Source organism: Rhinoderma darwinii, chromosome 1, assembly GCF_050947455.1.
Source record: "Rhinoderma darwinii isolate aRhiDar2 chromosome 1, aRhiDar2.hap1, whole genome shotgun sequence".
Lineage (NCBI taxonomy): Eukaryota > Metazoa > Chordata > Amphibia > Anura > Rhinodermatidae > Rhinoderma > Rhinoderma darwinii.
In genome coordinates, this window is record NC_134687.1 from 216,949,681 (window position 1) to 216,973,572 (window position 23,892).

A 23,892-nucleotide genomic window follows, 5' to 3' on the forward strand; every position below is an offset into this window, starting at 1 on the left:
TGTATTGTTACAGGTCTGTTGGAAATGTAATTTATTGTTGGCTGTTGTGTAACCTGTTAAAGGGAATGTGTTGCCAGCAAAACATGTTTTTTGTTTTTTTAGTTATACAATTAGTGTGTAGGTGATTAAACATTGTTCTAATTTTTTTTTTTTTTTTTCACGAGTCAGGAAATATTATAAATTGGATTCAATTTATAATATTTCCCAGCACTGGTCACTAGATGGAGCCATTCCCAAAATTGCAGCATTGCATGTGGTAAAGCAACCACATTTCTTTATGCTGCAAAATTGGGTAAAAATCCCTCGCTCTAGTGAGCTCTCAGAATCCCCCCCTCCTTTATCCTGGCTAGTGCCGGGAGAAACGAGGGGTTTGAACGGTCTAACCTCCTACACTGTGTGTCGCCATTTTTTGAGCTAACACACAGTGTAGTAGGTTTACATACAGTAGTAAACACACACTGAAACACGAACACACATAGAAATAACTTCCCTGCTCCAGTCGCCGCCGCTCCCTCCGGTGCATCCGCTCCGTCTGCTGCCGCTGCTCCATGTGCACAAGTCCGATAGCCGCGACCGGAAGTAGTAATCTTACTGTCCGGCCGCGACTTCCGGTCCACAGGAAAATGGCGCCGGACGGCGCGCATTTCAAATTGAACTGTGTGGGAGCGGTGCATGCGCCGTTCCCACACAGCGGCATACACGATAGTGGATGGAACGGGCCCCGTTCGCAGTCCCTATGGGACTGGAGCTGCCGTATTCCATGTCTGTATGTGTCGTTAATCGACACATACAGAAATGGGAAAAAAAATGGCAGCCCCCATAGGGAAGAAAAAGTGTAAAAATAAAAAAAAGTAACACACAAACACACAAATTAATCCAAACGTTTTTAATAAAGCACTAACATCTTTAACATATTAAAAAACATTTTTGGGTGACACTGTTCCTTTAAGGATTAAGGGGAAACTTATCCTGTTGCCCACTTGCTCTGAGACAGTCAAGTGTTGGGGACGCCTGGCTCAGCGAGGTACTATGTGTCCATAGGTGACACAAACTGCCCATAGGTGGCAGAGCTGAGATTTACAGACCTCTGACCAGAGTTACAGAACACTAACCCCGCAGAGATGTACTTCAAACTGCCTGTAGTTGGCAGAGCTAAGAGTTAAAGATCACTGACCAGAGTTACAGACCACTAAAGCAGCAGAGATAAAGACTGTCCGTAGGTGACAGAGGTTGGATATTGGTAGGTAATATCCTGTAGTACTTGTAGTACCGTCAAGGACTTCTGTGGTAGTCCTGATAATGGAGAACTTGGACAACAGAGCAAGAGGGGAAGCCCCGTAGTGTGATGTACAGCCAAAAATTATTGTGACAAACAGGGGAAGAAAGACGCTAAAACAACTAAAAAGGTGTCCTGTGATAATCATGTTCTTTGTCAGGATTGTAATGGTCAAATGAATATACAGTGGAGGAAATAAGTATTTGATCCCTTGCTGATTTTGTAAGTTTTCCCACTGTCAAAGTCATGAACAGTCTAGAATTTTTAGGCTAGGTTAATTTTACCAGTGAGAGATAGATTATATAAAAAAAAAAAAAGAAAATCACATTGTCAAAATTATATATATTTATTTGCATTGTGCACAGAAAAATAAGTATTTGATCCCCTACCAACCATTAAGAGTTGAGCCTCCTCCAGACCAGTTACTTGCTCCAAATAAACTTGGTGCCTGCATTAAAGACAGCTGTCTTACATGTTCACCTGTATAAAAGACTCCTGTCCACAGACTCAATTAATCAGTCTGACTCTAACCTCTACAACATGGGCAAGACCAAAGAGCTTTCTAAGGATGTCAGGGACAAGATCATAGACCTGCACAAGGCTAGAATGGGCTACAAAACCATAAGTAAGATGCTGGGTGAGAAGGAGACAACTGTTGGTGCAATAGTAAGAAAATGGAAGACATGCAAAATGACTGTCAAACGACATCGATCTGGGGCTCCATGCAAAATCTCACCTCGTGGGGTATCCTTGATCCTGAGGAAGGTGAGAGCTCAGCCGAAAACTACACGGGGGGAACTTGTTAATGATCTCAAGGCAGCTGGGACCACAGTCACCAAGAAAACCATTGGTAACACATTACACCATAATGGGTTAAAATCCTGCAGTGCCCGCAAGGTCCCCATGCTCAAGAAGGCACATGTACAGGCCCATCTGAAGTTTGCAAATGAACATCTGGATGATTCTGAGAGTGATTGGGAGAAGGTGCTGTGGTCAGATAAGACTAAAATTGAGCTCTTTGGCATTAACTCAACTCGCCGTTTTTGGAGGAAGAAAAATGCTGCCTATGATCCAAAGAACACCGTCCCCACTGTCAAGCATGGAGGTGGAAACATTATGTTTTGGGGGTGTTTCTCTGCTAAGGGCAGAGGACTACTTCACCGCATCAATGGGAGAATGGATGGAGCCATGTACCGTCAAATCCTGAGTGACACCCTCCTTCCCTCCACCAGGACATTAAAAATGGCTGGGTCTTCCAGCACGACAATTACCCGAAACACACAGCCAAGGCAACAAAGGAGTGGCTCAAAAAGAAGCACATTAAGGTCATGGAGTGGCCTAGCCAGTCTCCAGACCTTAATCCCATCGAAAACTTATGGAGGGAGCTGAAGATCCGAGTTGCCAAGCGACAGCCTCGAAATCTTAATGATTTACAGATGATCTGCAAAGAGGAGTGGGCCAAAATTCCATCTAACATGTGTGCAAACCTCATCATCAACTACAAAAAACGTCTGACTGCTGTGCTTGCCAACAAGGGTTTTGCCACCAAGTATTAAGTCTTGTTTGCCAAAGGGATCAAATACTTATTTCTCTGTGCACAATGCAAATAAATATATATAATTTTGACAATGTGATTTTTTTTATTTTTTTTTAATATAATCTATCTCTCACTGGTAAAATTAACCTAGCCTAAAAATTCTAGACTGTTCATGTCTTTGACAGTGGGCAAACTTACAAAATCAGCAAGGGATCAAATACTTATTTCCTTCACTGTATATATGAAAGTGTATGTGAGAAGTGTGTATGTACCATTACCCAGTGCAATAGGGAAAACTTTGAACGCTGTGTTCAATAACCATGGATATGCTTCTGGCACACTGCCAGCTTGTAATATTATGTGTAAGGGTCCTTAAAAACCACCAGTTATATGAATTGTCAGGCAGGCATGAGATAGGAATCAGTACAGACTGATTTCTAGCACTCATTTGATAATGCAGCATATAGAGTGTAGTAGTAGTATAACTACCTACGGAAATTACAGTGAAGGACATTGGTATTGGCGCACACCCAAGGCCATTAAAAGAAATCATCACCAACATACGTAGCAAACCCCCAGACTATAACCCACAGAGTGAATAGTTGAGTGGGGAGGATGAGATATATGTGATCAAATAAATTGATTGTTCAAAAATGTAGGCTGTGTGGATGTTAATAAATGGTTGTTTGTGAATAGACAGAGACAGAAAATGAATCCAGAGTGATGCATGTTAAAGGAACAGTGTCACCAACATTTTTTTTTTTATATCAGTTTTATGTTAGGGTTTTATTAAAAACGTTTATATTTATTTGTGTGTTTGTGTGTTACTTTTTTCTATTTTTACACTTTTTCTTACCTATGGGGGCTGCCATTTTTTTTTCCATTTCTGTATGTGTCGATTAACGACACATACAGACATGGAATACGGCAGCTCCAGTCCCATAGGGACTGCGAACGGGGCCCGTTCCATCCACTATGGTGTACGCCGTGTGTGTGGGAACGGCGCATGCGCCGCTCCCACACAGTCCGATTTGAAATGCGCGCCGTCCGGCGCCATTTTCCTGTGGACCGGAAGTCGCGGCCGGGCAGTAAGATTACTACTTCCGGTCGCGGCTTCCGGACTTGTGCACATGGAGCAGCGGCAGCGGACGGACCGGAGAGAGCGGCGGCGACTGGAGCAGGTAAGTGATTTCTATGTATGTTCGTGTTTCACTAGTGTATGTAAACCTTCTACACTGTGTGTTAGCTCAAAAAATGGCGACACACAGTGTAGGAGGTTAGACCGTTCAAACCCCTCGTTTCTCCCGGCACTAGCCAGGATAAAGGAGGGGGGGATTCTGAGAGCTCACTAGAGCGAGGGATTTTTTCCCAATTTTGCAGCATAAAGCAATGTGGTTGCTTTACCACATGCAATGCTGCAATTTTGGGAATTGCTCCATCTAGTGACCAGTGCTGGGAAATATTATAAATTGAATCCAATTTATAATATTTCCTGACTCGTGAAAAAAATAAAAAAAATTAGAACAATGTTTAATCACCTACACACTAATTGTTTAACTAAAAAAAAAAAAACATGTTTTGCTGGCAACACATTCCCTTTAAGGAATTGATGATGATGATGATGATGATGATGATGACTAATGTAGATTGTGATGGGGAGGGGGGCTGTGCGATGTAACATGTGTGCAGTCTGATGTGGCCACAATATAGCGTTGCTTTTTAGGTCTATATTGCATGCTCTTGCTTTTAATAGCAGTACTGTGTAAAAATGTTTAGTGTTTTCTGTATGGGGTTAAATAATTTGAGTTATAAATGTAATCAGTTTCTTACCTCTGCGTAAAGGAATGTTTCTTATCTGTGCGGATGCGCTGTTGTCCGTAAGTACAGAGTGAGTAAAATATTACAGCAAGCTGAATTTGTTTGTATAGAAGATAAAGGTTACAAAATATGGACTGCTGTAATGTGTGGCGCTACGCTGCATATTCATGTGTTATGATCCGATAAGATATAATGTTTTGAAGTTAGAGAGAACCTTTCACCTCCCCATACATGTGCAGCTGAGTGCAGCATGTAATGGGCAGGGCTGCACAAACCCTGGGGCACTTTAAAAAAAAATTCTACCCTCCTCCGTTATTTAGATATCGGTGCCGTATTTGGCGTGCGATATTTAAATAACCCCCTGAACTGGCAATGGGGCGTGTACTGGCAAGGGGGCGTGTTACTATGGCTGTGACACTGTCCAATCAGATACGGACAGTGTTACAGCAAGAGCGAGGATAGACTCTCTCCTCTATCCTCGCTCTTGCTGTAATACTGTCCGTACCTTATTGGACAGTGTCACAGCCATAGTAACATGCCCCCTTGCCAGTACAAGCCCCATTGCCAGTTCAGGGGGTTATTTAAATATCGGGGGCCAAATATAACGGCACCGATATTTAAATAATCGAGGAGGGTAGAATTGTTTTTATAGTGCCCCAGGGTGTGTTCAGCCCTGCCCATTACATGCTGCACATGTATGGGGAGGTGAAAGGTTCTCTTTAATTCAAATGAATTAAAATACAGATATTGTGAGACACGGGGTCTAGAAAATGTATGTACCCCTACTGTTCCCCACGTCCACACACAGTTTATTGGTTTGCAGTAATTAATATTAGCAGATATATTATTTTCTGTTTTATTGGATAAAGAATTACAATTGTTATTTTTGTTTTTACACATGTAGGCAAGTGGTATAGTACTGCGTAAATGTTATTTTTGAAAATGTATGATGTTTTAAAAGTAAATGGTTGCAAGTTATCTAAAAATATAAAATGTAGTTTTGGTAGGAGAAGGTCACTTTTGTTCTGGGTTATTGCGTATTACAGGGGGCCAAACTAGTACCCCCAGATAGAGTGTCCAACCTTATTATGTTGAGCTATGTAGTTTTGAACCCTTCTACATTACTTCTGCAGAGTCCAAAAAGGAGGGAGTAGTGATGAGAGTGATCAGGTACAATTTTGTTTTGTTTTGTATTTTGTTTTGTTTCGAATTAATGAATTTAACCCCTTCAGGACTGAGTCTGTTTTGGTCGTGAGGGCGAAGCCGATTTTCTGAAATCTGACATGTGTTACCTTATGTAGTAATAACTTGGGAATGCTTTTACCTATCCAAGTGATTTTGAGATTGTTTTGTCGTGACATATTGTACTTTGTTAGTAAAAAAATTTGGTCGATAAATGTAATATTTATGTGTTGAAAACACCAAAATTTTGAGAAAATTTGCAGAAATTTGCATTTTTCTAAAATGAAATCTATCTGTTTGTAAGACAGACAGTAATACCACACAAAATAGTTACTATTTCATATATCCCATATGTTTACTTTATGTTTTCATCGTTTTTTGAACATTCTTTTTTTTTCTAGGACGTTACAAGGCTTAGAACTTTAGCAGCAATTTCTCATATTTTCAAGAAAATTTCAAAAGCCCATTTGCTGCGAGACAATCTGTAGTTTACATTGGTACTATTCTGGGGTACATGCGTTTTTTTTATCACTTTTTATTAAATGTTTTGACCAAAAACAAGTAATTCTGATAAGGTTTCTATTCTTTTTTTTTACGGCGTTCACCCTGCGCTATAAATGACAATTTTACTTTATTCTGTGGGTCGATACGATTACTGCGATACCATATGTATATAGGTTTTTTTACGTTTTGCAGCGTTTGCGTGATAAAATCACTTTTTTATAAAATGATTTATTTTTTTGTGTCACCATATTCTGAGAGCCGTAACTTTTTTATTTTTCAGTCAAAAAAGCGGTCTAAGGGCTTGTTTTTTGCGGGACCGGTTTTAGTTTTTATTGGTACTATTTTGGCATGCGACTTTTTGATCACTTTTTATTGTAAATTTTGGGAGGGGTGGTGACCAAAAAAATAGTGATTCTGGCATGGTTTTTTACTTATTTTTTTTGCAGTGTTCCCCATGCGGGAAAAATAACATTACAGTTTTATAGTTGGGGTCGTAACGAACGCAGTGATACCAAATATGTGTACTTTTTTAACGTGTTCATTTTTTTCTTATAATAAAAGACTTATTATAGGGGGAAAAAAGCAGTACTTGTTTATGTAACATAACTTTTATTTTTAAACTTTTATAAAACATTTTTATTATCTTTTTTTACTTGTCCCACTAGGGGACATTTAGACTTGCAGCTCTGATCGCTGCTAGAATACATTACACTACCTACGTAGTGTAATGTGTTCTAACTGTCATTGTGACGTGACAGTCACTCTGACAGGAAGCCTAGGAGGACAAGCCTCCGGCTGGTCCTCAAAGGCTTCTGTACATGGCAGCCCGGAAGCCATTGTCTGGCATCCGGTTGCCATGGGTACCATCGCCAGCCCCCCGTGATTTCACGTGGGGGCTGCTGATCTCCACTAAACTCCTTAAATGCGGCGATCGCAATCGACCACCGCATCAAAGGGGTAACTGCCGAAATCAGCAGCGATGGGCCGCTAAACAGCAACAGGGAATGCAGGGCAGACAACTTGCACAGTTAACCGGCGCTGCGGTGTAGTGCCGCACGGCGGTTAACTGTCAAAGTACAGACATAACTGCACGTCAAAGTGCGCAAAGTTACTGCTCACCTTGACGTGCAGTTACGTCAAGGTGCGGGAAGGGGTTAATTCTGGGAGGTTTACATGTGTATGAGACTCCAATGAGTAATCTAGATTAAATGTGTAAGAGAGTAACCCAGATTTTTGAGTTTTTTTCTTTGTAGATGGTTCCAGATACTTCCAGAATGGTAAATATGGCACTGGGTATGCTGTGCTGTAGTCACCACCCAATATGAAGTATTGCGTAACAGACCACCCACCTCCAGCAAGTCTGCACAGGAGGCCTAGGTGACGTCACTCACAAATGAGTCTTTACAGATTTAGATGGGAAGGAGGTGAAAATTACCTGAATATTATTAATTTTAGTAAAAAATAATTTTAGTTTGTTTTTTTTATTAATTAGGTATTTAGAGGACCTGATGGGGGTGAGATTTACAAGTGATCTGGATTATCAGATGAATGTGGAAAAATACAACTACACCCTTTTGAAATAGTCTATCTATATGCAATATCGGTTTAAATTATCCAGAAACCACTCGTTGTTCATCTCAAGAATTGGAGCTTGGAGGTGCTCGCTGAGGCTTGTACTCTAGGTACGCTTTTGGCATCACCCACGATTATGGGCCCATTGGTAGCAGGAACATTGTTGGATCATCGGGTAAGCCAATTGAGAGCGTAAGAGATGACAGACCTGGCAAGAATTATCTAATTAACCCCTTCCCGCCGCAGCCCTTTTTCAGATTTTCATTTTCGTTTTTTCCTCCCCACCTTCCAAAAGCCATAACGTCTTTATTTTTCCGTCGATATAGTACTATGAGGGCTTTATTTTTGCAGGACAAGTTGAAGTTTTTCATAGCACCATTTATTTTGTCATATAATGTACTAGGAATCGAGAAAAAATTATTTGTGTGGTAAAAAATGAAAAAAACAGCAATTCCTCCATGGTTTTTTGCGAGCCGTTTTTACGGAATTTACTGTGCAATTAAAACAACATGTTAACTTTATTCTGTGGTTCAATACGATTACGGCGATACCAAATACATATAGTTTTTTTCTATATTTGACTATTTTCACAAGTAAAAACCTAAGTGTAAAAAGGCAAATTTATTTTGTATCGCCAAATTCCGAAAGCCATAACTTTTTTATTTTTCCGTCGATTAAGTGGTATGAGGGCTTATTTTTTGCGGGATAAGCTGTAGTTTTTAATAATACCATTTTGGTGTACATGCGACGGTTTGATCACTTTATATTTCATTTTTTGTGGGAGATTAGGTGACCAAAAAATAGAGATTCTGGCGTTTACAATTTTTTTATTTTACGGCGTTCACCATGCAGGTTAAATAATGATATATTGTAAAAGTTCAGACTTTTACGGACGTGGCGATACCAATTATGTTTTTTTATTTATTTTTTTACTATGCCTTAGGGGGAAAATGGGAAAAGGTTTTTTTTTAAAACGTTTAATATATATATTTTTTTACTCATTTTTACTTTTTTTATTAGTCCCCCTAGGGGACTTCAACCAGCGATCGTTAGATTGCTTGCACGATATACTGCAATACTAATGTATTGCAGTATATCGTGATTCTGACAGGCATCTATTAAGCCCTGTTGGAGGGACTTGGGGGACTTCATTAGGCCCCCAGGCAGCCATAGCAACCATCGCCCCCCCTGCGAATGCGTTGCAGGGGGCGTGATGAGCTGTTAGAGGGGGTCACCCCCCTTCTTCTAACGATTTAAATGCTGCGGTCGCTATTGACTGCAGCATTTAACGAGTTAAACGAGCGGGATCGCGCTCGAGCGAGATCCTGCTCGTTAACCTGAAGTGTCGGCTGTAATATACAGCCGACACCGGAATCGTATGGAGCGGGTTCACTCCGTGAGCCCGCTCCATACTTCCCCTACCCGACTTTGGCGTATGTATACGTCAAATGTCGGGAAGAGGTTAAGATTAATTAATTAAGATTAATTAATGATTATGCGATTTCTCCACAGGAAGTGTCCTATTGGGAGCAGAAGGCATGAAAATCAGATTCTAATGGAATGTGGACGGAAAAAGGAAGGTAAACTGGTAGCATCCAAGGCACTCTTGATGGCACTTGCATTGATGATATGTGGCCTCACATATGCCTCCAAGACTACAAGGATCGATTTGGTAAGATGTAATTGGTATGTCCCAGGTTTTATAGCTGTTGCTGCTAAATTCTGTTAGCACTGTTTGATTTCCCTACAGAACAGTCCTGGCAGACTGGTGCCAACCTTATCATACCCGCTTCCTACAAAGAGAAGAGACCTTGAGAGGCCTTCCCAGGTAATACAAATCAGAGTAAGGGTATGTTCACACGCAGTAGCAAAATACGTCTGTAATTACAGGGGTTTTTTTCACCTGAAAACAGCTCCTGATTTTCAGACGTTTTTGTAACTACTCGCGTTTTTCGCTGCGTATTTTACGGACGTTATTGGAGATGTTTTTCAATAGAGTCAATGAAAAACGGCTCCAAAAACGGCCCAAGAAGTTACATGCACTTCTTTGACGTGGGCGTCTTTTGACAGTGACGCGTAAAATGACACCTCGTGGGAACAGAACATCGTAAAACCCATTGAAAGCAATGGGCAGATGTTTGTAGGCATAATGGAGCCGTGTTTTCAGGCGTAATTCGAGGCATAAAACGCCCGAATTACGTCTGAAAATAGGCCGTGTGAACATACCCTAAGAAAAATTGGAACAGGAGAAGTTTGGATTATTGCAAAGATTAGTAGGTTTAGGCTGGGTTCACATGACCATGTTACGTCCGTAATATACGGAATGTATTTCGGCCGGAAGACCCGGACCGAACACACTGCAGGGGGCCGGGCTCCTAGCATCATAGTGATGTACGACGCTAGGAGTCCCTGCCTCTGCGTGGAACTACTGTCCCGTACTGTAATCATGATTACAGTACGGGACAGTTGACCTGCAGCGAGGCAGGGTCTCCTAGCATCGTACATCACTATGATGCTAGGAGCCCGGCCCCCTGCAGTGTGTTCAGTCCCGGTCTTACGGCCGAAATACGTTCCGTATATTACGGACGTAACATGGTTGTGTGAACCCAGCCTTAAGGGTATGTTCACACGGGATATTTTCGGCCGTTTTTCGGGCTGTAAACGTCCCGAAAAACAGCTAAAAAATAGAAAGCAGAACGCCTCCAAACATCTGCCCATCGATTTCAATGGGAAAACTGGTGTTCTGTTCCGACGGGCGGTTTTTACGCGGCCGTTTTTCAAAACATGTGCATGTCACTTCCTCAGCCGTTTTTGGAGCCGTTTTTCATAGACTCTATAGAAAATCAGCTCGAAAAATGGCTGTTAAAAATGCCGCAAAAACCCGACTTTGAATAAAAAATTTCTGAAAATGAGGAGCTGTATTTTCAGACGTTTTTGATTTTGTGTGTGCACATACCCTAACAGTAAAGGAAGCATATAATATAGAGAAATTAGCGGAAATATTTGACAATGTTACAGATTATATGTTTGATGTTTTGAATGTAACTTCTGCAATTGTTAGATAATTCATATACAATAGTGTGAGATATTAGGTTGAAAAAAGACACATGTCCATCAAGTTTAACCAAGGGATGGGAAAAGGGAAGGGAACATTTTCTACACATTGACATAGGATATGATGTTTTTTCATTCTAGGAAATTATCTGTGCCTTTTTTAAAGCCATCTACTCTAGCTACTGTGACCAGCTCCTGCGGTAGACTATTCCACAGATTTACAGTTCTCACAGTAAAGAAGGCTTGTCGCCTCTGCAGATTGAACCTTTTTTTCTCCAGACGGAGGGAATGCCCCCTTGTTTTTTAAGGGGGTTTTACATGGAACAGGATTTCACCATATTTTTTGTATGTGCCATTAATATATTTATATAAATTAATCCTTAGTCATCCTTTTTCAAGGCTAAATAGGTTTAATTATTTGAATCTTTCCTCATAACTTAGATTCTCCATGCCCCTTATTAGCTTCGTTGCTCTTCTTTGCATTTTTTTCCAACTCCAGGGCATCCTTTCTATGAACTGGAGCCCAGAAATTAACTTCATATTCTAGATGAGGCCTCACTAATACTTTGTAAAGTGGTAATATTATATCCCTGTCCCGCGAGTCCATGGCTCTTTTAATACACGTCAATATCTTGCTGGCCTTAGAAGCAGCTAATTGACATTGCATGCTGTTATTTAGTCTATGATCTACAAGTACACCCAGATCCTTCTCAACAAGTGACTCCCCCAGTGTAGCTCCCCCTAGGACATATGATACATGCAGGTTGTCGGTACTCAGATGCATAACTATACATTTATCTACATTAAACATCATTTGCCAAGTAGACGCCCAAACAATTAGTGTGTCCAAATCAGCTTGCAATTTATGAACATCTTCTATAGACTGAACAATACTACATAGCTTGGTGTCATCTGCAAAAATAGAAATAGTGCTATTAATCCCATCCTCTATATCATTAATAAATAAGTTGAATAATAGTGGTCCTAGCACGGAACCCTGGGGTATACTGCTTATAACCGGGGACCATTCAGACTAGGAATCATTGACCACAACTCTCTTGAGCCAATTCTCAATCCAATTACAAGCTATACTATCTAAATCTATAGTCCTTAATTTACCCATTAGACGTCTTAATTTACGCATTAGACAGTGTCAAATGCCTTTGCAAAGACCAAAAACACTATATCCACAGCGGCCCCTCTATCTAGGCTTCTGAGATGTTTTGAATGCTGCCCAAGGGGGCATGTGCCAAGGAGTTGTCCCAGGATATTGCCATTATATAGACCTTTTTGGCAGTATGACATAGAGCAAGAATGGCCAGTTTGCTTGCCATGCCTAGACCCCTCTAACTAGTTTGAGGGTATTATATTTGACCAGGTAAATCCAATGCATCTTAATAACTAATTAATCTCTACAGACCCCACCAAAAAAACCCTCTCCATACTGTAGATAGATTTTGAGATCGAGGTTATAAGGTATTCCAAAATGTGTTTTTTAAATTATTCTATCAGCCGTCCGGAGCCGTGGTATCACCATGATAATGGGACACCACTGCTCTCCTCTGCATGTTTGGCGAGGCTTGTATGTCTATCCTCAGGATCTTAAAGGGGAACCGCTTCAGTGTTGCAGTCATCATTCAAGAGCAGAGGGGAGGGTTTGGGGAGTTTTTACAGCCAAGAAACCAGGACACTACCCTTCCTGGCAGACATTTGGCAACTCATTAGCATATGGCACGTGAGTGATTAAAACTTCATTTTCTTAATTTTACTTGGACTATGATAGCCAACATAGGTATGTAAAAGCATGTATCCTCTTCAACTATCATGTGGTGTTAGTTGTTTGGGAGGGGGGGCAATAGTGCTGATAGACTTCCGTTAAGGGTGAAGAATGGGGGATTCCTTAGACTACACATCACAGGTTTAGGGCGGATTTACACGAACGTGTAATACGTCCGTGCAACGCGTGTGATTTTCACGTACCTCGCACGGACCTATGTTAGTCTATGGGGCCGTTCAGACAGTCCGTGATTTTCACGCTGCGTATGTCCGTTGCGTGAAACGCACGACATGTCCTATAGTTGTGCGTTGTGCGCGCATCACGCACCCATTGAAGTCAAAGGGTGCGTGAAAATCACGCGCAGCACACGGAAGCACTTCCACGTGACGCGCGTGATTCGCGCAACAGCAGTAAAAAGTATGAATGAAAACAGAAAAGCACCACGTGCTTTTCTGTTTACAAACATACAAACAGAGTGTCATAATGATGGCGGCTGCGCGAAAATCACTCAGCCACGCACCATATGATGATGACACACGGAGCTGTTAAGTGCCTTTTGCACGCGCAAAACGCACACGCTCGTCTAAATCCACCCTTAGCCTGTGCCAACTAAATAAAGATCCCAGTCATTCGCTGTTCCTGCTGACTGGCAAACTTTACGCTATTCTCTGCTACTCTGCTTCTCTCTCCTAGACGTCATCCAAGTTCCAACTACGCTAGCAGTGGGCCGGCAACCAGATATGCTCTTAGGCTTATCGTCTAATACGGAGAATACATATTCTTTATTTATATGAAGTTTTAAATTACAGTGAAAAAGTAATAATACATTAACAGCATAGGGGGAGGGCAACTGTGAGGCAAGGTCATGGATGGGCCTAGATTTTACAGTCTTTACTACAGTCTTTACAATAGGATTTTACAGTCTTTACAACAGGACCTCATGATATGTCAAACACAAGAACACACATATTTGAGCTAAAAAAAATACTCGTTAACACACCATGAGGCATTCAGACAGGTTCCTGAAAACAATTAAGCTTCCTCATATGGATAGGAGTACCGCCCCAATCTGAGGCTTCCGCTTTTAGTTCTTCCATAAGATTTTCATTTCATCGAATCGGAGTTCATAGGAAAAACGTATTAATAATAATATGGTTCTTTTTTATGATTCCTGTTCTCTTGAAGAATATTTTGTTGAGCTTAAAGGGGTTTTCCCACTAAGAACATTTACCGCCTATTCACAGGATAGGTGATAAATGTATGATCGCTGGGAATGCTTCACTCGGATGTCTCTGTCAGCCCCATACATATGAATGAAGTGACAGGGCACATGGAAAAGTAATAAATGTTCTTAGTCAGGAAAAAAGAGAAACATATGAAGTCACTCCCACCACCCCCGAACTTAGCCCACATTTTGATAGTGTCCTTCTATTTTCCAATATGCAACCTCTAACTTGCTTTTTAGCAGAGAATAGTCCAGTATCTGTCCTTCTGTTTTAATGGTAGTAATCTGTCTGTAGCTAGTAGCTTTCCTAACTACATTTCCCTAGACATAGCATAGGGAGCGGTGGCCAGATCACGTCTTTTAGAGGCTTCAGTTATATGGATTATTCCAAACTATGAGCATGATGCTAGAGAACCAGAGACGCAGGTCTAAGGCCTTTTAAACAGCACAGGAGGGGCTGCAAACTGGTTATGCACATGAGCCTGTGACATACATACCCCCCCCCCCCCCCAACTCCAGATACTGCAGGTAGAAGCAGAAATGATTGGTTGGCAATGGCCTTACATCCATTACAGGAAGCAGCCTGAAGGCAATTCAGTGATACCAGAAGATTCAGTTGTCACCTAGTGCATTCTCAGATCTTCAGTTGTCACCGAGGGCATACTAAAATTGTTTGTATGCAACTGTGCAGGTATGATTACATGTGAGAACTCAGTATGGTTTTTGCCAGCGTTTTCATGCTGATGTTCTGGAGATCCCTTCTCCCATCAGACATAATATACATAGAAAAATGTGGGTACCATGACAGGGATGAAGGCAAAGTTCCTGTTTTTGGTGAAAAATTATGGAATACGAGAACTGTGAATGCAGTTTACAGTATATTGTCAAGCATTAACTAACCTCTTGTTATGTACAGTAACCCCTTAATAAAAACTGCAAACTATTGCACATTGCAAGTCTGACATGAATTAATGCATGATCCATGGCAGAAATCCGAGGCATTTCTTCTATGGATGTGCTGTGGCTGTGCAGAAGATCTGCACAAGGATTAGCCCAATTGTCATTCAATGGCGATAATACAGATTTTCTGTGTGTTATCCGTGGAAATAAGTAGGATACTTATTTCTGCAGTTGATTTTTTTTCTGTGATAGGACAATAATTAGCATGGAAATTTTCAGCAACAGGTGGAAACCCCATTTACTTGCGTGTGATGCGGATTTCACTAAATGTGACATGGATTTCAGCAAGGAATTCGCATAGAAATCTGTGTCAAATACTATGTGTAGAAATTTTTCCTTCCCTTTTCCCTTCCCTTGGTTGAACTTGATGGACATGTGTCTTTTTTCAGCCGTACTAACTATGTAACTATGTAACTATGTAACACATGTGAACGGGTTCTTACTGTGTTACCTATTTTCCATGGGCTCGCGAATTGTTACAGCATAGTTTTTGCAGTCTGCACCAGGCCTGAGGATTAAATTGCCACAGTTTTCATCCTTCAAAAGCATCTCAGCAGCTTGTTGGCGAGATACAGTGTAAAAGCACCTTCAAAGAATGAAATGGGAAAAAAATAAAAAAAGGTTAATAAACGTGTAGCTACAAAGATTTTTTTTTTTTATCATACCAGATGAGAGGCAAAAAAAAGTTCACTGTTTCATCATCATAAAAATGTCTATGGTAAAGCACGACTCATGAGCAAGCAGCCATGGCATTCTGTTGTAATCATTATAAACATTACTGTCAGTGATATATTATGGAATAATCATAGAAACTGATAAGGATAAGGAAGTGCCATTTCCATTGACAGTTCCTAATTGAGTTTACTGCAGGAATTACAGAAGTCCATTGCTGACCTTTGGATTAAGCATGGTCTTCCTGTGCCCCTGACTTTTGATTCATGTTAATTCAGAACCTAAGCACAATCCATAGGACTAAAGGGGATTTTACGCAGGACGATTATCGGGAAGACGAGCGTTCATATAACACTCGTTGACGATAAGTGCCCTGTGTAAACAGGGTAACGATCAGCAGATGAACAAGCAAACGCTCCATCATCTGCTGATCGTATCGTTTTAAAAAAGTGACATTTTATCGTTGTCGGCAGCACATCTACCTGTGTAAACAGAGAGATGCGCTGCCGACAGGATAATAATGGATGGCGATGAGCGATTGGAATAATGACCGCTTGTCTCCATCCATAGGTCTGTGTGACAGGAGCAAAGCGCCAATCAACGATGTTTCGTTGATCGGTGCTTGCTGCATCGGTCGCTTACTGGCCGGTGTAAAAGGGCCTTAAGGTAATTCATTTTTTCTTTTTTTTTTACTGTTTCTAAACAAGGCCTCAGTTCCTGCAGTCACGTTCCCCCGAGAACAATATAAGGAGACATTTTTGCACTAACTTAGAACTTGTTAAACATGTGATCAATTATTTTAAAAGGGTTTTCCAAAATTTTAAATAACCCTAGTATATATAACTTATATATTGCTTAAAATAATACATTCGGACATACTCGCCTTATAAATTCAGCACTGCTCCTATGCTAATAGTTCAGTGGTCTTCTGCCAGTATTTTTTTACTAGACCGCATCAATGGTATGTTGTACCCAACACTTGACCACGACAGCCAAACACTCACCACAGCAGAGATGTCACTACAGATCATTGCAGCCTATTAAACAAAGACTGGCAGAGGACCACAAAGCAGTCCGCGTGGGAGCTGTGAGATAACTGAATAGTGAGGATGTGACAATTTGTTATTTTTAGTAATATGCATGTCAAACTCGTGTTTTTCAAAATGTTGGAAAACACATTTTAGCTAGGGCTCCATGGCAGCATTTGGTTGTGCACAACCTCAATGTTTTGCAACAGACTTTTTGCACTTGTAACTTTTTTCCCATATAAAAATATTAAAATCATACAAATGTTATGGTAGCCCACTATTTTACCTCGATAATGGAACCTTAAAGCATACCTAACTTTTATTCTGTGAATAAACTGTCATATCTGTGTACATGAATAACAACATTATTTCTGACCATTATATGACTTGTATTCTTTATTTTTTCAGTTTTCACCTCTGTATGCACTATCACTAATTCTCAGTTGTCTCTGAATTAGTGGGTGGAGCCTTCTAAACACTGCACACATAGAAGAGAAGAATCCTGCTGTCCTATCTCTATCTATCACATGTATAGAAGCTGCAGCATCATGGAGGAAATCATACAGCAAAAATGAGTAGTGTAGCTGGGAATCCAGCACTGGGGGGAGACAGTAACACTAACCAGAAAGCTGCAGGACATCTGTCTGTTTCTTTCTCACTCTGCTCCTGCTCCCCTCTCCTTAAACTTGTAAGGGCAGCGTGTCTGTGTCTCTCTCTGCTCCCTCCTCCTGATCCCCCTCCTCTCTCCAAAGACTTGTATTGGCAGGCAGTGAAGAGATACACCCATTAATTGAAGGGGTAAATACAGCTTTTTGTGGGTTTAAAAAAAAAAACAAAACGAAACTTACAAAGGCATTGCATTTACATTCCCTACATCTTCATACGTGCAAGGAAAACCTGGAGAACGTGTGCAAGGTGAAGGAATTGCTTCTTGAGAAGATTCTGATGCTCTTCTTGAGGATTCCTTTTCTAAAACCTCTTTTAGTTGAATTATTTGTCCAGGTAATAAAGTCAAGGAAGTTGGGACCGACAGCTAAAGGCAAAAATTAAACAGAGAGGTCAATCTAGGAGAAAACACTTCTAGGTAGATAAGAGTAGATAACCTTGTAAAAATATTAAAACAGAATAAAATAGAAGTATCAATCACAATGTTTTATGTATACTAATTGGATAATGAGAATACCCATGCAAGAGGGTTATAATAAGGAATTGATGAATAAGAAATGTGGAGCCGCAGCAGAAAATGGAATTTGTGAAACTCGAGTTGGGCAGAAGTATCTTGGTGTATTTTAGATATGCAGTTTATGCATGTACCTTTGTGAGTATAATGAAAACTTTTAAAGGTTTTGGGCTAACAGAAAATGTTTTTGTATTATGTGAAGCTTTCTATGCTTCTAGATTGAGCAGAAAGGTGGAGTATAGTGAAGCTCAGGAAACACCTAAATCTACACAAGTTACAAGGTTAGCCATTATCAATAGCAACGTGGGAGTGGCATTATGTCCTTTGGAGAACCTTATGGGAAAACTCTGTGAAGCTTTTACTTGTCCAGTAAATGCAAGTTGAGCACAAGATTGTATACTCATATTTTTGGATAAAAATAATGTTATAATGAATTATACTCATTCTAAATTTGGAAAATGACTTGCATTCTGGATTGGGTGAGAAGAGGATGGGATGTTTTCTCATTGCAACACTATATCGCAAAATACTCTATCTAAAACAATACAGAAAACAATTTGAAAATACCATTACACTGCAAGGGCTCATTCACACGTCCGTATTTCTGATCTGAATCAATCCCTTACCACCTCAGCCAGTTTTGACCTTTCTGTTCGAGCCCCTTTTTTCAAATCAGACATGTCAGTTTATATGGTTATAACTTAGAAATGCTTTTACTTATGCAAGCAATTCTGAAAATTTATCGAGAAAAATTAGAATTTTTTTTAAATTTTATTTTCTCTGCCTGTAAGACATAGTCATATCACACAAATTAGTTAATAATTAACATTTACCATATTTCTACTTTGTTGGCATCATTTTTTGAAACATCCTTTTAATATTTAGTACGTTTAATTTAGCAGCAATTTTTCACATTTCCAAAACCTATTTTTTTTCGTTATTCAGTTCTGAAGTGGCTTTGAGGGACCAATAGAAATATAATTTGAATCCATTTGTTCTGTAACACAGCAGGTGTTAACAGAGAAACGCAACTCAATATTACCTTGATTCTGCAGTTTTTAAAAATATCCCACATGTGGCCCTAGTGTGTTACTAGACTCAATCACAGGCCTCAGAAATTAAGGAGCACCTTGTGGATTTTGAGGCCTCCTTTTTATTAGAACATTTTTGAGGCACCATTTCATGTTTGAAGAGGTGCTGAGGTGCCACATATAATTCCTATAATTAGGAAACTACACTCCTTATGAAATGTATCTAGGGGAGTAGTCAGCATTTTGACCCCACTTGTCATTTCTGAGTGTTTGCCCAATCAGTGTTTTAGGGAGGACTCTCGTGTTTTTTGAGCGTGGTGCCGCATGCTGCAGTACTTCTGGTAAAGGCACCTAAAGAGTGGGTGCTGGTATAGAAAATGTCTACGTAAAAGTAACCCTTGTCCAGCAGTGGGTGCACCAATTCCCACACTACTTTCTCACTGCCAGGTGTAATGGCAGGAAGGAGGTGAAGGGAAAGTGAGCCCCAATCTACCCACCGCCCCGTCCCCGCCCACCCGCAACGACCCGCCCCAGGCGACGGGGCACAACTGGGCGGCGGCCCCCACGCTGTCCAAGTGCACGGGAGAACAAACAGGGAACACGCAAGGGAAGGGGCAGTAGCCACGGAATGCTGCGAGGAAACGGAGCGGTGAATGAGTAGTCAGGACCAGGATGAAGTGGAGTATACCAAAGTGAGCACGGAGAAGGAAGCAAGCCAGGGGCAAAGCAAAGCAGGTTAAGCGGAACTGCAGCAAGGAAGAAGCACGGCAGGAGCAGGCTGGAGCAAGCAGCAGTGAGGCCAGGAATCCAGAAGAATTACAAGCACTGAGGAAGAGAACACGGCAGGTAATAAAGGACAGGGGGCGGAGCTAACTCCGACTGACCAGGCCGCGATAGGCTCTCCCACTCCTGAGCCTGCCACCCTGGTTGGTGGGAGATGGTGTCAGTCGAACAGGTCTGGCCTCAGGTGTGGATTGATTAATCCCAGGAGTATACCTAGACGTAGTACCTGGCAGATCCCTAACAGTACTCCCCCTTTTATGAGGGGCCACCGGACCCTTACTAAGAGGACCCGGTTTAGTAGGGAAGAGAAGGTGGAACCTCCTGATCAATACCCCAGCGTGAACATCACGGGCAGGTACCCAAGTCCTCTCCTCCGGCCCGTATCCTCTCCAATGGACCAGGTACTGGAGGGAGCCCTGGACCATCCTACTGTCCATAATCTTGGCCACCTCGAATTCCACCCCCTCAGGGGTGAGAACGGGAACAGGAGGTTTCCTCGAGGGGGACCAGGACGGGGAGCAGCGTTTAAGGAGGGAGGCATGGAAGACGTCATGTATGCGAAAGGATGGGGGCAGCTCCAGACGGAAGGATACAGGGTTGAGGACTTCAATGATCTTATAAGGTCCAATAAATCGGGGAGCAAACTTCCTGGACGGGACCTTAAGGTGCAAGTTCCTGGACGACAACCAGACCAAATCCCCGACGACAAACCGGGGGTTAGCAGAACGTCTACTATCCGCCTGAATCTTTTGTGCGCTCTGGGACGCCTCTAGGTTCTTCTGAACCTGGGCCCAGACAGTGCACAGTTCCCGATGAACATCCTCTACCTCAGGATTATTGGAACAACCAGGGGAAACGGAGGAGAACCTTGGGTTAAACCCGAAATTACAGAAAAACGGGGAGACCCCTGACGAGTTACTGACCCGGTTATTCAGGGAAAATTCAGCAAGGGGAAGGAATGAGACCCAATCGAATTGACAGTCAGAGATGAAACACCTTAAATATTGTTCCAGGGATTGGTTAGTCCTTTCCGTTTGGCCATTAGTTTCGGGATAGAAGGCGGAGGAGAAGGACAGATCAATCTCCAACTTTTTACAAAAAGCTCTCCAAAATAAGGAAACAAATTGTACCCCTCTGTCAGAAACGATATTGACTGGGGCCCCATGGAGACGCAGGATGTGTTTCACAAACAAAGAAGCTAACGTCTTGGCGTTAGGTAGCTTCTTAAGGGGCACAAAGTGGCACATCTTGCTGAAGCGGTCTACTACCACCCACACCACCGACTTGCCCTGAGATGGAGGCAAATCGGTGATAAAATCCATGGAGATATGGGTCCAAGGTCTCTGGGGAATGGGCAAGGAACGTAGTAGGCCCGCAGGTCGGGACCTAGGGGTTTTGGACCTAGCGCAAACCTCACAAGCGGCGACGTAAGCCCTAACGTCTTTAGGCAACCCAGGCCACCAATAGTTTCTGGTAATGAGGTGTTTGGTGCCCAAGATGCCAGGATGACCAGATAGAGCGGAGTCATGGTTTTCCCTGAGTACCCTTAGCCGGTATTGCAGGGGAACAAACAGTTTGTCCCCAGGGACGTTCCCGGGAGCTGCACCCTGATCAGCCGCAATATCAGAAGCTAAATCAGAATCCGTGGCAGAAACGATTATACCAGGGGGTAAAATACAAGCAGGATCCTTCTCGGAAGGAGGATTGGCCATGAAACTACGTGACAGAGCATCAGCCTTAATATTCTTGGACCCAGCCCTATAGGTAACCAAGAAATTAAATCTGGTAAAGAATAGTGCCCACCGAGCTTGTCTAGGATTAAGCCTCCGGGCCGATTCTAGGAAAACCAGATTCTTGTGATCCGTAAGGACCGTTACCTGGTGTCTGGCCCCCTCCAGGAAGTGCCGCCACTCTTCAAAAGCCCATTTAATGGCTAGAAGTTCGCGGTTGCCAATATCATAGTTACTCTCCGTGGGCGAAAACTTCCTAGAGAAGTAAGCACAAGGGCGGAGATGGGTGAGGGAGCTGGTACCCTGGGACAAGACGGCCCCCACTCCCACCTCGGATGCGTCAACCTCCACAATAAATGGCTCCTCTTGGTTGGGCTGAATCAGCACGGGGGCCGAGATAAAGCACTTCTTGAGGGTCTCAAAGACCTGGACGGCCTCAGGGGGCCAATGGAGGAAATCAGCACCCTTGCGAGTAAGGTCCGTAAGAGGCTTAGCGACGACCGAGAAGTTGGCAATAAATCTCCTGTAATAGTTGGCGAACCCTAAAAAACACTGTAACGCCTTAAGGGAGGCAGGTTGGACCCATTCCGCCACAGCCTGAACCTTGGCAGGGTCCATGCGGAATTCATGAGGAGTGAGGATTTGCCCTAAAAATGGTATCTCCTGTACCCCAAAGACACATTTTTCAGTCTTAGCAAACAGATTATTCTCCCGAAGGACCTGGAGCACCTTCCTGACATGCTCCACGTGGGAGGACCAGTCCTTGGAAACACCAGTATGTCATCAAGGTACACAACAAGAAAATTACCCAGGTAATCTCTCAGGATTTCATTAATAAAATTCTGGAAGACAGCAGGGGCATTACACAACCCAAAGGGCATGACCAGGTATTCGAAATGACCCTCGGGTGTGTTGAACGCAGTTTTCCACTCATCCCCCTCTTTGATGCGGATAAGGTTATATGCCCCCCGTAGATCGAACTTAGAAAACCATTGGGCTCCCTGAACCTGATTGAAAAGATCCGGAATCAAAGGAAGTGGGTACTGGTTCCTTACGGTGACCTTATTCAGGTTACGATAATCAATGCACGGCCTAAGACCACCATCCTTCTTCCCCACGAAGAAGAAGCCAGCACCTACAGGAGAAGTGAGGGGCGAATGAAACCCTTGGCCAGGCATTCTTGGATATACACCCTCATAGCTTCACGTTCAGGACATGAAAGATTAAATATCCTACCCTTAGGAAGCTTGGCACCAGGCACCAAATCGATGGCGCAATCGTAATCTCTATGGGGAGGCAACACCTCGGAGGCCTCCTTAGAAAACACATCGGCGAAGTCCTGAACAAACTCAGGAAGCGTGTTTACCTCCTCCCGGGGAGAAATAGAGTTAACAGAAAGACATGACATAAGACATTCACTACCCCATTTGGTGAGATCCCCAGTATTCCAATCAAACGTGGGATTATGCAACTGCAACCAGGGAAGACCTAATACCAGATCAGACGATAATCCCTGCATCACCAGTACAGAGCACTGCTCCAAATGCATGGAGCCAACCAGGAGTTCAAAAACAGGAGTATGCTGAGTAAAATAACCATTAGCAAGGGGAGTTGAGTCGATACCTACTACAGGGATAGGATAAGGTAAATCAATAAAAGGCATCTTTAGAGACATAGCAAATTCACAGACATGATATTAGCAGATGAGCCAGAATCCATGAAAGCACTGCCCGTGGCAGACCGGCCAGCAAACGAGACCTGAAAGGGAAGCAAAATTTTATTGCGTTTCACATTAACGGGAAATACCTGTGCGCCCAAGTGACCTCCCCGATGATCACTTAGGCGCGGAAGTTTTCCGGCTTCTTATTCTTGCGCCTGGGACAGGTGTTCAGTAGATGCTTGTCGTCCCCACAGTAGAAGCAGAGACCATTCATTCTGCGAAACTCCCTACGCTGTCGAGGGGACATGGAGGCCCCGAGTTGCATAGGTACCTCCGAGTCCTCCGTGGAGGGGCGAGGAGACGGGACCTCGGGGGGAATCGCAGAAAAGTCAGAGGGGAGCACCTTGAAGCGTTCAAGCTGACGTTCCCTGAGACGTCGGTCAAGTCGTACTGCTAGGGCCATAACCTGGTCAAGGGAGTCAGAAGAGGGGTAGCTAACCAGCAGATCCTTCAGGGCGTCAGATAATCCTAACCTAAACTGGCACCTTAGGGCCGGATCGTTCCACCGAGAAGCTACGCACCACTTTCTAAAATCAGAACAGTATTCCTCAACCGGTCTCCTACCCTGACGTAAGGTCACCAGCTGACTCTCGGCTAAAGCAGTCCTGTCAGTCTCGTCGTAAATGAGTCCGAGGGCAGAGAAAAAACGATCAACAGAGGAAAGTTCAGGGGCGTCAGGAGCCAAGGAGAAGGCCCACTCTTGGGGCCCTTCCTGGAGTCGAGATATGATGATACCCACCCGCTGGTTCTCGGAACCTGAGGAGTGGGGTTTTAGGCGGAAATACAGTCTGCAACTCTCCCGGAAGGAGAGAAACGTCTTACGGTCCCCTGAGAACCGGTCAG

At 42.7% G+C, this 23,892-nt stretch overlaps 1 protein-coding gene across 1 annotated transcript in view; it reads right to left on the reverse strand.

Annotated features, from left to right (window-relative positions):
- STAP1 (signal transducing adaptor family member 1) overlaps positions 1-23,892 on the reverse strand; it is a 185,774-nt gene that overhangs the window by 43,988 nt on the left and 117,894 nt on the right. Inside the window, exons 5-6 of the mRNA XM_075861585.1 lie at positions 17,454-17,638; positions 15,357-15,491 (exon numbers count right to left, since the gene is read on the reverse strand). Coding sequence (XP_075717700.1) covers positions 15,357-15,491; positions 17,454-17,638 — 320 coding nt within the window. The remainder of the gene's footprint in view (positions 1-15,356; positions 15,492-17,453; positions 17,639-23,892) is intronic.